The sequence below is a fragment of the Peromyscus californicus genome, unplaced genomic scaffold (assembly GCF_007827085.1).
Source record: "Peromyscus californicus insignis strain IS unplaced genomic scaffold, ASM782708v3 Scaffold_7__1_contigs__length_154581171, whole genome shotgun sequence".
Classification (NCBI taxonomy): domain Eukaryota; kingdom Metazoa; phylum Chordata; class Mammalia; order Rodentia; family Cricetidae; genus Peromyscus; species Peromyscus californicus.
This window is the reverse complement of record NW_026294595.1, coordinates 121,765,733-121,783,038: the sequence shown is the minus strand read 5'-3', so window position 1 is coordinate 121,783,038 and position 17,306 is coordinate 121,765,733. Positions and strand designations below refer to the sequence as shown.

At 43.4% G+C, this 17,306-nt stretch overlaps 1 protein-coding gene and 1 long non-coding RNA gene across 8 annotated transcripts in view; one reads left to right on the top strand and one right to left on the bottom strand.

The window, feature by feature from the left end:
* Positions 1-278: 278 nt before the first annotated feature.
* Positions 279-17,306, top strand: part of LOC128102579 (uncharacterized) — a 32,100-nt gene continuing 15,072 nt past the window's right edge. Inside the window, exons 1-2 of one of the 2 annotated variants that reach the window (XR_008215458.1) lie at positions 279-518; positions 10,702-14,053. This is a non-coding gene — a long non-coding RNA (uncharacterized LOC128102579). The other variant, XR_008215457.1, reaches the window with a different exon arrangement.
* The window catches only part of Kiz (kizuna centrosomal protein), a 109,547-nt gene continuing 109,201 nt past the window's right edge, over positions 16,961-17,306 (bottom strand). For all 6 annotated transcript variants that reach the window (XM_052726458.1, XM_052726461.1, XM_052726459.1 and 3 more), the window contains one exon: positions 16,961-17,104. In XM_052726458.1, the coding sequence (XP_052582418.1) occupies positions 17,001-17,104 (104 nt within the window). In that variant the 3' untranslated portion in view covers positions 16,961-17,000. The remainder of the gene's footprint in view (positions 17,105-17,306) is intronic.

Sequence of the window (17,306 nt, the reverse complement as noted above, 5' to 3'; positions counted from 1 at the left end):
CATGCCTTTTTAGTTCCCTTTCTTTGTTCTCCAGAGAGCTGCAGCTTACTGTGGGGGTTTTTCCTTTTAAACTCTAACAAAATAGTTCTTTTTAATAAACTTTGGCTGTGCTTGACTTTCAAACGTTTCCTGCTTAATACTCCCTCACTTTCTCGTTTGTTACTTTTTATTGTCTGAAACTCCAGCCCACAGGATGGTGTCACCCACATGCAAAGTGGGTTCTCCTTCCTCCTTTAACACTTTCTAGACACATTCTTGCAGACGTGCCCAGAGGTTTATCTCCTCAGTGATGCTAAGTCTAGTGAAGTTGACAAGGCAGATGAACCATCCTGGGAGCCCAGGCTGAACTTGACCTGGAGATCCTCCTACTGTGCCTCCTCGGTGCTGGCGGTACAAGTGTGCACCTCCACGCCTACCTGACTCCTGTTTTTAATTGTGTAAGTCTCCACTTTCCTTCCTGGAGCTGTCCTGTGCATTCCATAAATGCTGCCCTAGGAGCTGCCATGTTCAGGACCCAGGTTAGTATTTAGCATAAAGTGCTCACTGTCCTAGATTTTATGATCACGTTGGGGTGGTGAGTGGGAGTAGGAGGCAGACAGCAAACAAACGATGACATCAGTACGCAACGCTGTGATGGGTTGGGGCAAGTGCTGTGAAGTAAAATGAGGCAAAAAGACTGTGGTGGTGGGGGTCTCATTTTAGGGTTTGCGGTGATCATGTTTGTTTCTACTTTTAAAAAACAGAGGTATAGTCTAGGCTGACTGGGGCTACATAGTGAGATCATATCTCAAAAAAAAGTGTAATTGGCATACTGCAAGATGCACACGGGTTAAGTGTTCAGTCAGGGAGCTCCGACAATTGTATAGGCCTGAGAGGATTTAAAAGCTTGTTGAAGGGGGAGAGGGATGTCTCAGTGGTTAGAAGCAACTGTTACTGTTCCAGATGAGCTGGGTTTGATTCCCACCACCCATGTGATGGCTCATACCTGTCTGTAACTCGGTTCTGAAGGGTCCAATGTCCTCTTCTGGCACCATGGGTACCAGGAACACACATGGTACACAGGCATACATACAAGCATAACACACAAACACATAAAATAAAAATAAGTCTAAAAATATAAATAAAATAGATAAACATCTGCAAATTATGTGCCACTCCCTCCATTCCTTTTCCTCAAATTTGCACTGGCATTAGTGACTTTCTTCCATTGATATGATTTCTAAAACTAAAACACCATGGCAACGACTCCACCTGGAAGTGTTTCTTGTTCACGCCCTCTCCCTTCTGCCACCAGTCTCTCCCTCTGTCCCTCCCTTCCCCTCTTTCCTCTCTCCCTTCTCCCTTCCTTTGCACCTCTCTTTCCCTCTTTCCATCCGTCTGTTCCTCAAAATCCATCCACTGCACTGTAGAGGAAATCAAGAAGCCACAGGGAGAAACCATGTGTAGATAGATGATCTTGCTGACGCTTGCCATACTGTGGTTCTGAAATGCCCCAAAGGTCCATGTGTTAAAAGTTTTAATGCCCTGTCCATAATACTATTGAAAGATGCTTAAGAGGTGGGGCCTACATGGAAGGCTCTTAAGAGGTGGTGCCTACAGGACTCTGGAGATGTGCCTTTGAAGAGGATGTTGAAATGCTTGCCCCTTACTCTCTCGTATTGGTTTAAATATTAAGGCAACTCCACGTAGTTAAAAGAGAGGTTTATTTTGTGGGGTAACTTACAAGTGAAGGGATAGGTTACAGAGTCTGGGAAAGGTGAAGCGCAGTCCAGCGGTGTTCTCTGGAGAACTCTGCTCGGTCTACCTCCAGCGTCCAGGATCCAGGAACCAAGAGAGCCGGCCCATCCGAATCTCGGGTCTTCAGGGTCCTCTCTTGGCTCCACCTTGTAGGCATGACAGTTACCGAAGCCTCAAAGGGAGTGATACTTCCAGGTCAAAGCTGGAACAGCTACCCACTACACTCTCTCTTCCTGGCCACCATAAGGTGAACAGTCTTCTCCACTATGTGTTTCTACCGTGATGTACTGTGCAGCCATAGGCCCAAAGCAGCAGGACCAAGTACCATGTGTTGGAAACTCTGAAGCCGTGAGCCAAAATCAACCCCTCTTCTTTGTAAGCTGATTATTCCAGGAACTTTGCTACAGTGGTGGGAAACTGATTAATGCATGGAGGCAGCCTAGGATGCAGGCAACAGGCAAAGTTGGGAGTAAGTCATCAGAATATTTCAGCCCCAGGGTCTTTAAGATTTTCAGCCGAGGCCCCAGGCATCACAGACTTCAGTCTCTGTGGCACCCTGTCTAAGTTCCTCTTCCACAGGAATCCTGAGAATATAGTTGTTTTTGAATAACTAAGTTTGAGGGCAATTTATATTTCGGCAATGGACAACAGAAACAATGCTCATGTAATTGTGGTGGGAAGTTCAGAACATTTTCAGCATTCTAGAAAGTTCCTCTGGGCCCATCTCAGTCAGTTCCCCAGTCAGCTCTTACTTTTTCTTTTACTAGCACAGTTTAATTTTGCTGATTACAGAGAAGAAAGATCTTTGAACAAAATACATTTTATTAGACGGCTTCAAAGAGTATGAAGGCAATTGATCCGTGCAAAAAGCCATGAGACAAACAGAGACAATACCCAAAGATCCATGAGATGGAGCAGAGGCAACATCCAGAGCAGAGGCTACAGGTGGGAGTGTGACTGGGGAGGGCAAAATAGACACCTAATATCAACCTTTAGCCTCCAGACCATGTATGGGTGCTAGTGTGTGTGTGCATGCACACACATACCTACACAAGTGAAAATGCACATGCCACACAGACATGCACATGCAAAGAAAGAGGAGGAGGAAAAGAACTTACTGAAGAAAAAAATCAATCAGAAACACTGGAAATGAACAATGTGATACATTAAATAAAAAATGCATCAGAAAGCTTCACTGACAGAATGGACTAAGGGGAGGGAAGAGTGTCCAAGGTTGAAGACAGAGTGGAAGAACTGACACATTTCTTTAAGGACACTGGTACATTTTTCAAATACATAAACAGAACACATAAGATCTTTGAGATATCATGAGAAGATCAAATCCACAATTCTGCCCATAGAAGGAGGAGAAGACCTCCCTACCAAAAGCATAGAAAACATACTAAATACAATTGAAGCAGAAAGTTTCCCAAACCAAGGGTTAGAGGGGCCCATCCAGGTGTAAAAGGCACACAGAGCACCAAGTAGGCAGGACCAGAAAAGAAACCCTCACATCATATTGTAGTGAAAAGTGCTAAATTTGCAGAACAAGAAAGTGTGTTGAAAGCTGTTGGAAGGAACGCCAAACCATGTATAAAGGTGGCACAATAAGACTCCACCAAAAATTCTTACCATGGCTAAACACTTCAGCACAGTGGCAGGAATCAAAATTAACATGAGAAAAAGATGTCTAGAAAGAAATTAGGGGAACAATTCCGTTCACGATTGCCACACGCACAAAAGTCACTTTAGAATAAACCTAAGTGGGGATGTGAAAGGGCTCTGCACTGAAAAATTTTAAAACAACTCAAGAGGGAAATGGAAGAAAACACTCATAGAAGATGAGAAGACTTCCCATGCTCAGGGGTTGGGAGAATCAATATTGTGAAAACAGCTGTCTTACCAAAAGCGATCTGCAGACTCAGTGCAATCCGCCTCAAAATTCTAATGCCATCCTTTACAGAAACAGACAAAATAAATCATTTAAAAGTTTTTTAAAGATTCATTTTTAATCATGTGGATTTGGGGGGTGGGTAGAGTCATGTGGAGTCCTTAAGAGGGTGTCAGATCCTCTGGAACTGGAGTTACAGACAGTTGTGAGCTGTAGGTACTGGGCGCTGAACTTGGGTCCTCTGCAAGGGCAGTACATGCTCTTCACGCTCACCCATCTCTCCAGCTCCATTTTTTTTCCAAACAGAGTTTCTCTGTGTAGCCCTGACTGTCTTGGAATTCCCTCTGTAGACAAGGCTGGTCTTGAACTCAGAGATTAGCCTGCTTCTGCCTCTTCTGAGTGTTGGGATTGAAGGAGTGAGCCACGCCTGCCTGGCTTCAAAAAAATTTAAAAGTCTCTTGGAACCACAATAAACCTCAGATAGAAAAAGTAATCCTGAGGGGATGAGGGAAGTTTGGAGGTATCATCAAACCTAATTTCAAGGTATATTACAGAGCCACAGTAACAAAATAATCAAACAAACATGGTAATGGCACACACACACACACACACACACACACACACACACACACACAACAATAAACCAACAAAAAACAAAACAAAACAAACAGAAACCAGACACATAAATCAATGGAACAGAATAGAAAAAGCAAATAAAAACTATAGCCATATAGTTTGAGAGCCAAAAAATACTCACTGGAGAAAAGAGAGCCTCTTTAACAAATGTGCTGGGAAAAATGGGTTATCTATAATGTAGGAGATTGAAACTAGATACTCATCTCTCACACCACACAAAAATCAACTTCACATGCATTAAAGATCTTAATGCAACCTCTGAAACTCTGAAACTGCTAGAAGAAAAAGAAAAGAAAACACTTCAAGATATAGACATAGGTAAGGACTTTCTGAATGAGATGCTAGTCGCTCAGGAAATATTGCCAACAATTGACAAATGGGACTTGATGAAATTAAAAGGCTTTACAGCAAAGGAAAGGGTTAATGGGGTGAAGAGGAAGTCTACTGAATGGGAGAGGATCTTTAGCAGATAGACACATGGAAGGGGATAAATACCTAGACTACACAAAACAAACCTGATTATCAAGAAAATAATCCAATCAAAAGATAGGCTGTGTAGCTGAACACAGAATTCCTAAAAGAATAAATACAAATGGCCAGTAAATAATATTCAATGTCCCTAGCCATCAGGGAAGTGCAAATTAAAATTGTTGTTTGATTCCAATTCACCCTAGTCAGACTGGTTATTCTCAAGAAAACAAAGGATAATAAATGCTGTCATAGACATGTGGAAAGGGAAATCATCATTCATTGTTGATGGGAGTACGAACTGGTGCAGCCACTACAGAAATCAGTGTGGAGGTTTCTCAAAAAAAACTAAGAGAGGGGCTGGAGAAATGGCTCAGAGGTTAAGAACACTGGCTGTTCTTCAAGAGGTTCTGAGTTCAATTCCCAGCACCCACATGGTGGCTCACAACCATCTGTAATGAGATCTGACTCCCTCTTTTGGCCTGCAGGGATACATGCAAACAGAACACTGTATACATAATAAATAAATAAATCTTAAAAAAAAAAACTAAGAGAAATGCCACATGACCCAGGTATACCACTCCTAGACATACACACAGTAGGCTGTGCTGTGGAATAATCCTTTTGTGAAGATTTGTCACTCAGATTGGTTTAATAAAGAAGCTGACTGTCCAGTAGCTGAGCAAATAAAGTTGGGTAGGAGAGCCAGACTAGGAGAATTCTGGGAGGAAGAAGGGCAGAGTTGGAGGAGGGAGACATAGGGAGCAGCAAAACGGCCATGCCATGCTGAGAGAAGGTACCAAGCCACGTGGCAAAGTGTAGATGAGAAATGTGGGTTAATTTAAATGTAAGAGTTAGCTAGTAACAAGCCCGAGCTATTGGCCAAGCATTTGTAATAAATATAAGCCTCAGTGTGTTTATTTGGGAGCTGGTGGCAGGACAGAAACTTCAGCCTACAGGACTCTACATCCTAGCACAGAGATACTTGCTCACTCCTATTTGTTACAGCTCTTCACAATAGCTAGAAAATGGAATCAGCCATGATTTCCAGGAACAGATGAGTGGATAATGAAAATGTGATACATACATGCATAGAATTTTATTCTGCTTTAATGAAAAATGAAATTATGAACGTTGCAGAAGAATTGATGGAACTGGGAAATACACTAAACGAGGATCCAGGCTCAGAGAGACAGTCATTGCTTCTCTCTCATATGTGGATCACAGGTTTGAAATTTCAGATTTATATGTTTAAGTTGGAGTGACTGTAGGGGCAAGGAGCCTAGATGGGGTGATGAACGGGAGAAGGCACTAAGGAAGGGTATAGTAGAACATAATGTGATAGGAAAGTAGAGGGAAAGAATACTGGGGTGGAGATGTTTAAGTGAGGATGGGGTTAGGAGGGAAGAAGGAGGTAAGGAGATGAGAGTTAACCAAAACAAGGATGCATGAAAGTGTCCTATGGAAACCTACTACTTTGTAAACTGTTAAAAAATGGACTTAGAAAAAAAATTAGAATGGAAGGGTAAAGGACCATAACTCTTGGTTGAGACAGCACCTCTCCTTAATCCAATGCTAGAGCCCCCACTGGCTATTAAATAGGACCTGAGGAGTTAGTGTTTACCTTTTTCTTTTCAAAGAAACAGTTTTGCCAGAAACTGGGGGAAGGCTTCAGTGAAAGAGAAGACAGAAGAACAGCTCACTGTTCAATCTTCATGGCCTGTGGAAAGAACCATTGATTAAAAGCCACAAGGACAGTATTGTCCATGTTGAGTAGACTTGGGATCCTTGAAAAACCACTCAGCCTGGGAGGACTATCAAACCCAGATCTGGAATGAACTGGAATAATGCGGCCTACATTTTGAGGTGTTTTGTGTGATCTCAGGGTCTGTTTTGGCTGTTTTCCTAGCTCCCAGCTTGGACTGTCACCTACACTTCAGCTTCACAAAGAGACAGTCCACTAGCTTGTGGTATGAGAAAATGCTAATTGCTTATTGGAGAAAACAATGTACTAGTTATGTACATTCCATGACTCACCCATGCACAAGGTGACTCAACTCCCAGATGTCCTCTTGCTGAACTCTGGCCCTTTGAGATTCAGCCCAAAGGCTCTGTCCTTATCTAAGCTTGATAATATCTATTATCAAGCATCCTAGGCAACTGTCAAGTATCTTCAGATGCTGGATAACATGCCTAGTTCTAGGATTCCAGTGTGTATGTTTGTATGGTCCTGAACCTGAACATTTAACCACTACATGGCTCAGCCTCTCTGGGGATGCTCCTCTTTCAATACTGAGCACATGGCATGATATAGCAAACCATCAGTTGTCCTGCAAGGCTCCTTACTCTTCTTAGCAGCATGTGTCAAGATGGAGATGGTTTCCCAACATATTTTAAGCAAGCTATTGCTATATAACAGAATACGAGAAGGAACTCTCCTTTCTAGGACTTCTACTTTTACTGCCTATGGGCCCGGCTTGGCCACACACACCAGTATGGTACCCTGGTGATGGTGGAAGAGCAAAATGGAAAGAACTCTGGCTTCTGAGTTCTGAAGTCAGTCTAAACCAAGTGAACAGAGCCACCTGCTAAGCCTGGGACTAATCTGTGGTTAGAGAACAAGTTTCAGGATTCCCTAAGTCACTGTATTTGGCTGCCCACTTGTCCTAGCTGTTGAAACACCACTCTATAAACAATTCACATTCAGGTGATCTATTCTTCTCCCCACCCCCATGAGACAGACAAGTCCATGAGGGCAGAGACTGAATCCATCTTTCTGTATCTGGCCTGGAGTAGAAGCTGGCACACGATAAGTCCTCCTTGATGGATGCACCTATGGAATGAGTGGTTGAATAAATGATTACTATACTGTTGCAGAAATGCCAACGAGAAGTGTTTGTGCATTAAGACTAGATGCAGGCATAGAAAGACTGGTCCTCAGCCAGATTCTAGACCACATGCGTAACTGGCAGCATCTTTGTGGGACTGGAGGGAGGGATGCAGCAGATTTTGGTGGATTTTGAAAGGTGGTAATGTGTGGACTTGCCAGTGCTAGGAAGGCCTGCCAGCAGAACCCCCTGAGTACCGTTTAGTGACCACTGTGGTGATTAAATACAGCATACTGCACAGTGGTTCCCTAGCTCTTTTTCCAACATGTTCTCCTGGTTGAGTAGCTTTGAATCCAGGAAAGCAAGAGATGGCAGAGGTACTGTCCGTCAGTATCATCTGTAGCCATCTTCGAGCTGCCAGCATGACAGCTGGGGAAGAGTAGGATCAAGTTGACTGGCAGAATGCTTTAATCTAATGAGTTTGTGCACAATGATAGTATAATAAATAAGGCTCTAGAGGAACTTGGTTATCACTTGCATTCCAAAAGTGAGATATGGCCTTACCAGAAGCTCACAGAGCCATCTGTCATCAAATATCAGTCTCTGTGTCAACGGCTGGCCTGGCCTGGGAAATGGAAAACATCAGCAGAGGGAGGTACATGATGACACCATGTCTTTCAGAAAGACTTAAAGGGAGCTAGCTCAAGGAGCCAGAGATTTCCAGATGATTTTGAAGTAAATATCTACAGCCACTACCTAAAGCAGTTGGACTTGAAATCTTAGCTGCTGAATGCCAATGAGCCTTTCCATTGGACAAGTTCTGCCTGTCAGTTGGGTTAAGTTATTGAGTAATATCGTTCTTATCTGCCTGGATTTGGGGCTGGAATTATTGTGATCATTTTTAATGTGTTTTTGCCAGCTTTATCCAACTGATCCAATGAAATCTGACTGTCACCAGACACTTTGCTAAGGATACAACCATTGGTGACAGGGATATCGAAAGTGGACAGAAGCTTGAGAATTAAATAAAAGCTGTTAGGATGTTCAGTTGCTTGGTTTTTTTGTCTTTTTTGTTGTTTGGGGAAAAAGAAAGAAAGAAAACTAGAGCCGAAATGAATCTTGTCAATCAATAACACAACTAAATGCTGAGCATAGCAAATCCAATGGTAATGGATAAAGTCAGAGAGGAAAGGGAGGTACACTGATCACTTTAAAAGAATTTGAAAGTAGGGAGGTACACTGATCACTTTAAAAGAATTTGAAAGTAGAATAACAATTTATTAAAAGGAAAAACATTCAAGAATAACCAAGATCTAGTGGCAGCAAATACAGGTGACTGTGTGGGGCTTAAGGTCTCCAGCCAAGACTCATCTTCTTAGGATTTATGCCTAGACAAAGTGAGGGCAGTTACAGGGATGGATTTCTAGGGACAGGATTCAATGAACTTAGTTTTAGTGATTTATAGAATTCACCTTAGAATTGGTTTCTCTGTTGAGAACTACTGTTGTATGATACTATGCCTGAGAAGATGAAAACTAACGTCTATTCACTCAGATAGGGAATTAATGAGAGATAAAAGCCAGGATTGGTAAACCAATATTTTATTATGGAAAGTTTCTTATAAGAGTATGGGTGAGGGTTTACTTACAGGAGCAAATATGACTCAAAGACAGTTGCGTCACCAGAAGCCCACCCATTGTAACAGGTGACAGTTCACAGAGGCTGGAAGTCTGGAGTTCACTGCACCACCTGCAGGCGGCATTGTTGCTAGAGTTTTCCTGCCTGGCCCACAGTCAGGATAAATCTCTGCCACCCTCCAGTCCCACAACCGCTCAGACCCGACCAAATAAACACAGAGACTTATATTGGTTACAAACTGTATGGCCGTGGCAGGTTTCTTGCTAACTGTTCTTACAGCTTAAATTAATCCATTTTTATTAATCTATACCTTGCCACGTGGCTCGTGGCTTACCGGCATCTTTACATGCGGCTTGTCATCATGGCGGCTGGCAGTGTCTCTCTGACTCAGCCTTCCACTTCCCAGCTTTATTCTCCTCCTTGTCCCGCCTACACTTCCTGCCTGGCCACGGGCCAATCAGTGATTTATTTATTGACCAGTCAGCAACACATTTGACATACAGACCATCCCACAGCACGGCATGGCAGGTTAGAGGTTAGAGCTTGACTCTTCTGGTAGTTCAGCTGGTCTGAGCCACTATTGGGAAGCTCAGCAGGACTGAGACTCTCAGAGTCTAGCTGCTTACATAACCTTGGGGGCAGAGGAGACTAGTGAATCTGCTCAGTTTCAGGGACTTTCTGAAGCTTTTGAGTTGTTCACCTACCCTGTAGGGTGGAATGTTTCATCTCCCCCTTAACATAATTATAAGTCTCCCTTTCTTCCCTCCAAACCCTCCCAGATACCACTCCCCACTCTCCTTTAGCTTTGTGGTCTCTCTTTTCATTAATTGTTATTGCACACACACACATTCCTAAATTTAACTTGTTGAGTTTATAAAATGTTATTTGCACATGTGTTTTCAGGGCTCTTTGACACTGGACACCCATCAGTGTGCTCTTCCTTGGAGAAGACCACTTCTCCTCCCAGCTTTCCTCAGTTTCCTATAGTCTTTGTGTAGGGTTGAGGTTTTGTGAGCTCTTCCCCATCCACTTTGGTATGTTCATTAGTGTCATCCACATTTGGGCAGTCACCTTGGTGAAACTTTATGGGTGTAGCTTCTCATGTTACTAGGTGATAACTATTAAAGTCACTTTTAGGAAGGGAGATAGGAAGGAAAAGGCAGATGGAAGTGAGGCAGGAGATGGTGGATAATGTACAGAAGCTGTGCATTCAGGGTTTTGATCACTTTTTCACAACATGGTTATTTCTTCTATATTTTACTAACTAGGAATATGATAAAAGAAAGTGCTTAGCCAGTTTCATAATTACTGTATGTGGTAGTTTGAATGTAATTGGCCCCCATAATCTCATAGGGAGTGGCATTATTAGTAGGTGTAGCCTTGTTGAAGTAGGTGTGGCCTTTTGGAGGAAGTGTGTCATTGTGGGAGCAGGCTTTGAGGTCTCCTATACTCAAGCTTTGCTCAGTGTGATACTCAGACCACTTCCTGTTGCCTTTGATTAAGATGTAGCCAGCACCATGTCTGCCTGAATGCTGCCATGCTCCCCACCATGATGATAACGGACTGAACCTCTGAACTGTAAGTGAGCCACCCCAGTGAAATGTTTTCCTTATAAGATTTTCTATGGTCTGAACTTCTGAACTGTAAGTGAGCCACCCCAATTAAATGTTTTCCTTATAAGATTTTCTGTGGTCATGGTGTCTCTTCACAGAAACAGAAATCCTAACTAAGAGACTGTAATTCTAAAGTCCCTTCATCTGTACATTTTCAAAGATTAACCAATCACACAAACTCAGGGAGTCTTCTGTTAGCAGTTCACAGTTCCTAGATCCACAATCATCATAAATACTCTAGAAAGTAAACACAGATACTACAACTTTGGGTCCTATCATCATAAATACTCTAGAAAGTAAACACAGATACTACAACTTTGGGTTCTATCATCATCATAAATACTCTAGAAAGTAAACACAGATACTACAACTTTGGGTCCTATCATCATAAATACTCTGGAAAGTAAACACAGATACCACAACTTTGGGTCCTATCATCATAAATACTCTAGAAAGTAAACACAGATACTACAACTTTGGATCCTATCCAAGTTAAGAGAGAAAGAGAGAGGGAGAGCAAATCCACAGATGAATACTTTACTTTCTTTTTACTTTTTATGTTTGATACACAATACAAACAGACATGAGATTTTCTACATAATGTCTTAGAACTTAGTTTTCTGATTTTAGCTTCAGATTTTAATTGCATCTACTCTTCAAGTGTACTGGAGTTCTGACACCTGATTAATAAATCAGCCTTTTTATTCCAGTTCTATCTGGTGTTCTGCATCACCTGCACCCATGTCAGCATCATCTTGAGAAACAAATTTTCAAGACTTGGATACAAAATCCTTGATGAATGATCTTCATCGGAGGCTCTGGGAGCAGCTGAGGTGGGCAGGACACCTCAGGCCAGGACTTTCCGTAATGTATGTAAAAAACTTGAAAAAGTCAACTCATAATCAAATTGTTATATGATCCAGCAATCCTACTTCTGGATATGACCACCTGCTAGAGTGGGAAAAAAATCAGGAACAGCAGAGAGATATTTATACGTTTACAGTCATAGCATCATTCCTCACAAGTCAAAATGTAGAAGGAACCTGGCTGTTCATCCATGAACAAATGGCTACATACAATGTGGTCTGCATGTGGGACAGAATGTTCTTCAGCCTCAGAAAGGAAGTAAATTCTGCTTCAACATGAATAAAACTCGAACACATTGTGCAGGGTGAAATAGGCCACAGAAAGGAACAGGTACTGGATAACTGTCAGATACCTAGGGTGGGAAGACTCAGAAAGACAGCAAGTTAAAATATGGTTGTCAAGAGGTGAACAGAAGTTACAGTTGAACTCTGGTGTCAGTTCTGGAAAGTGAATGTGCTCAACCCTGACTCTATACTTTGTAGTGGTTAAATCAGTAAAGTGTATTTTTGTTTGTTTGTTTGTTTAGTTCGGTTTTTTGAGACAGGGTTTTTCTGTGTAGCTTTGCACCTTTCCTGGAACTCACTCTGTAGCTCAGGCTGGCCTGGAACTCAGAGATCCACCTGCCTCTGCCTCCCGAGTGCTGGGATTAAAGGCGTGAGCCACTACCGCCCGACGAAGTGTATATGTTTTATCAAAGTTTTTTCTTTTTGTTTTTTTGAAACAGGGCTTCACATAGCCCAGGTTGGCCTCAAACTTACCATGTACCCAAGGATTCCTTTGAGCACCTAGTGATATTGCCACTCCACCACCCAAGTGCTGGGATTATAGGCATGGTGATACATGCCTGATTTATGTCATATTGAGGATTGAACCAGGGCTTCATGCATGCTAGGCAAGTTAGCACTCATCCAAGCCCTCTCACACCTTCAGGGCTGGCCTACCTGTGCCTGTCTACAGCGTCAGCTCTACTGTGCTTCCCAGGCAAGGCACAGGGCCCATTCTCCTGAGTGCGGCCGCTGGTTATCGGGTTGGGACAGGTCCCCCACCAGCTGCAGGTGTTGAGTGAGATGGGAGGAGGGCATCTTTCCCTCACCCATGCCACCACATAGCAGATGAGAGGGGCATGACCTGCTCTCCAGTTCTCACACCTTCAGGGCCAGCTCGCCAGGCCCCTGAGAACAGGGTCAGCTCTATTGTGCTGCCCAGGTGAGGTGTAGGATCTTCTCTCCTGAGCCCTTCAGCTAGTGAGGGGCAGGGCCAGTTCTCCCTAGTGCTGCAGCCAGTGAGGGGCGGGGCCAACACTGTACAACCCTACCCCTCGGCCTTTGGTGGTATCAGGAGCCTCGGACCGTGGCTGCATTCAGGGCTACAAACCCAGACATAGGCCCTGGCAGTAGCCCCGCCAAGACATCACCATGGTCCTGGGTGGCAATTAAGCCACCCACTTCAGCCCGCTCTTCACCTTTTTCACCTCTTCAGATATGCCTCTGTCCACAGGACATGGACCATTCTGTGTCTCTTTCTCTACCATACCACTCCATACATTTACTCACCATAATAGTGCCCATCTTCCTGGTGCCACAAGGCACTGGGTAGGCTGTGTTTTCTCCTTGGAGCCCAGGACAGTCTGCCCCAGACCTGTGTGTGGGTCTCTTTGCTTCATTCAATCAATAATGTGGATTGATGGAAGTTCAATTTCTTAAAGGGAACTGCAAAAACAATGACTTTTTTTTTTTTTTTAAATAAAGGATCCAGTTCTTGTTTTAAAAGTTGTGTTCAAAGGTTTGATAGTTGTTCAGTGAGGACTTAGGAAACTTTGAGTCTTACCACTCTAAATTTAAGCTGTACATGACAAGCTGGCTATGCATAAAAGGAAGAGTATTGGTCAGGCTGGGCTAACTTGTCCTCTCTGTCACAACCTTCCTGTTAAGTGATCTGACTGTCCATCAGCAAGGGAGATCTGCTCATTCTGGTCACTTACGGCCAGGGCTGTCTCCATTTTGTGACACATGCCCATGACTACTCATCTAGCACACGGAGACTCACACATGGTTCTTAAATTTTTAAATTTGAATTCACAGTTGTTCAAAGCGAGTCAAACATTTCCCTTCAGTACTTGCCAACTCTTCCCCAGTTCCTTGTTTTCCTTTTGCATCTAAGCTGTTTTCTCTTGGATGCCTGTCATAGGGTTTCCAAGTGTGATAAAACACCATGGCCCAAAGAAAGTTGCAGAGGAAGGAGCTCATCTGGCTTACTCTTCTACATCACAGTCCATCATCAAAGGAAGTCAGGACAGGAACTCAAGCCAGGAACATGGAGGCAGGAGCTGATGCAGAGACCAGGAAGCAATGCTGCTTCCTGGCTTGCTTTCTGTGGTAAGACTTATTCCACAGACTTTAAAAAAATTCAAATACTTAGAAAGCTGTATCTTTAAAACATCTGAAGTCTCTTTCAACATTCAGTCTCTCTGAAAATCCAGTCTCTTTAAAAGTTCAAAGTCTCTCAACTGTGGGATCCTTTAAAATAAAAAAATAAGTTAGAAACTTTCTTATTCTGGGAGGGAATAACCAGGGCAGTCACAGTCAAAGCAAAACCAAAATCCAACAGTGTGAAGCTCAAGGCAGATTTCTGGGACACTCAGTCCTCTGAGCATCAACGGGTGTGGCAGTTCTGCTTCTCCAGCTCTGCCTTCCACGGCACACACAGCTCATCTCATTAGCTCAAGCCAGCTCTACACCACACCTGCTGCTGTGTGGGGTTGTTGTCTCATAACACTGGCATCTCCAAAATGCTGGGGTCACCTGCTCCAACTGGGCTGCACAGTCACCACCAGCCTCTTCTGAGCTCTCTCCAGGGACTCTGACCTTGCCACATGGTGCCAAAGTCTCAACTTCTCTCCATCCTGGAGCCCCTACTACACCTTCAGCAGTGGCTTCTCCTGATCTCTCCCTGTGTCAAACCTCAGCTGCTCTCCATGACCCATTCATGCCTTCAAAGCAGTACTACCTGGGAGTGAGTCTATTAGACATGACCACGTTTGACTGCCAGCACAAGGTACGGCCTCGACTCTCTCTGGACTACAGACTCTGTGTGCTGACTTTGAGGAAATAATTCCCAGAAGATTGTGCCTCAATAATGATGGTCTCTTCTTAATCACAGATGATTCTTCAGGCTGATCTGACCAGCGTCCATTGCAAAGGTTTCACTTTAGTGATTCTGCTCTCTTGTAAATCACAGCAGGTTATTCAACCCTAGCTGCCTAGAACCACATGTTCTTAATGCAAAACACCACACAAATGGCTCCAGTAGTCTTTGCTTCCCTCTAAAACATAAGCCAGGCCACCACCATCTACATCACTCTGAACCTTCTTATCTTCCAAGCTCCCACAGAACAGGCCATTAAACCCTGAGTGCTCAATGGCTTTTCTAGCTCTAAGTTCCAAAATACTTCCACAGTCCTCCCCGAAACATGGTCAGGTCTACCATAGCAATATCCCACAGATCTGGTACCAATTTCTGTTTTAGAGATTCCATGCCTGTGATAAAACATCATGACCAAAAGCAACTTGGGAGGAAGGATTTACTTCATCTTACGGCTTGTAGCCCATCATCCAGGGAAGTCAGGGCAGGAATGTGGAGGCAAGGATGGAAGCAGACACCATGAAGGAATGCTGATTGGTTAAAGCACTCCCACTCTCCCCCCAACTTACTGCTCAGTTGCTCTACCATATGACACAATATAAAGACCTTGCCATACTCTGACACCCACAAAACTCTAAGAATTTCTGTTCTACACGTTATTCCCCATGGTTTTCTCAGTAGACTTTCTTATACCACCCAGGACCATGTGGGATGCCACCTCTGTGGGATCCCAAGCACAGTGGAATGTGCCCTCCCACATCAATATGTTATTATCAATGTTAATAAAGAAAACGCCCCACAAACTTGCCTACAGGCAATCCAATGGAGGCATTTTCTCAATTGAGATTCCTCTTCCAAGATGACTCTAGTTTGTGACAAGGTGACAAAAACCTAGCCAAAGACCACTTTTGACCAATGTTTCTAAAATGAGAGACTTTGATGATGTGGTCCCCTTCTGACTCAAAACACTTGAGAAAGTAACTTCTAGAAAGCTTTTCCAGTCCTAAAACAATCCAACTCTTTCCATTGTGTGTCGTAGGCCATGATCTTATGTACTTTTTGTCTGTCTGTCTTAGGCCCTTTCTGCTGCTATCATAAAATACCTGACTCTAGGTAACATGTAGAACAGAAATTCTTACAGTTCTGCAGGTGCCAGCATCTGGCAAGGTCTTCATGCTGTATCAAATGGTAGAGTGACTAAACAGTGAGTCAGGGTGGAGTGGGCCAAACTTAATCCTTTAATTGAAAACTCATTTCCAAGAAAATGTCATTAATCTATGACCTGATCTCTTAATGGTCTCCCTTCTTAAATCTATTTCAAAGATATCAAATTTCAACGCAGGTTTTAGAGAGAGCACGCAAACTATAGCAACAATTATGAAGACTTAACTCTCATTTTCCCATGATAGTAAAAAGAAGGAAAAACAACGTTGGATATGAAGCTAAAGTGTTCTGAAAAGTAATAAGATGCTGTATAAGTCAGGGTCTCTGGATGAAAAGAACTGATAGAATGAAAACCACACAGAGAGAGAGAGAGAGAGAGAGAGAGAGAGAGAGGGAGGGAGGGAGGGAGGGAGGGAGAGAGAGAGAGAGAGAGAGAGAGAGAGAGAGAGAGAGAGAGAGAAACACAATCTAACTGGGAATGGCATGGGCTTTAGAAACCTCAAATCCCTCCCCCCTCAACACATCTCCTCCAATAAGGCCACACCTCTCAACCCTTCCCAAACAGTCCCACCAACTAGGGACCAAGCATTCAAATATATTAGCTTATGGGAGTCATTCTCATTCACCACAGGGTCTTATGTAGCTGATACTGGCCTTGAACTTCCAATCCTCTTGCCTCCATCTCCCAAGTGCTGAAACGACAGGGTGGCTGGACAGCTCAGGATGGCCTGGAAACCACCATCCTGCTTTTGCCATGTGCCATTACATTGGCTCCCCCTAGCACTCGCTGGTGCTAGGGATTAAGGTTCCTGAGCTTCTCTCAGCTAGGCAAGTGCTGTACTACTCAACTACTCCCCAGCCCATGTTCACATTTCTATCATGCAATTTCACTTGAATAATAGTCTCTGTTTTCCCCTTTAACAACTAGCAAACTTAGAAGGGTATTTTTATGTTGGGAATTATACATAAACACACAGTGCAATTTATTTAAAGACTTTATTTCCAGCATGTAACAGCTTATGTGTCATAAAAATCATCAAAGTCATCAGACATGTTATGGTCTCTAGGACGAAGAGCAGCTTCGATTTCAGAGTTACTGTCATCAGACTCCCCCCAGAAGGCTGGAAGAGAAAAGCACATGGCTCATTAACATTTTTGCACTCTCTAATAGAGAGTTTTCAAAACAGCAAGGCAACTGCTTAGCTGGAGCACTGGCTTGCCAAAGGTCTGACTGCACCGCGTCACCTGCACAAATGTACACATTGCATGCTATGCTCTTTACATTATTCCAGAGCAACCCTTGAAGAATCTTTCTTTTTACCC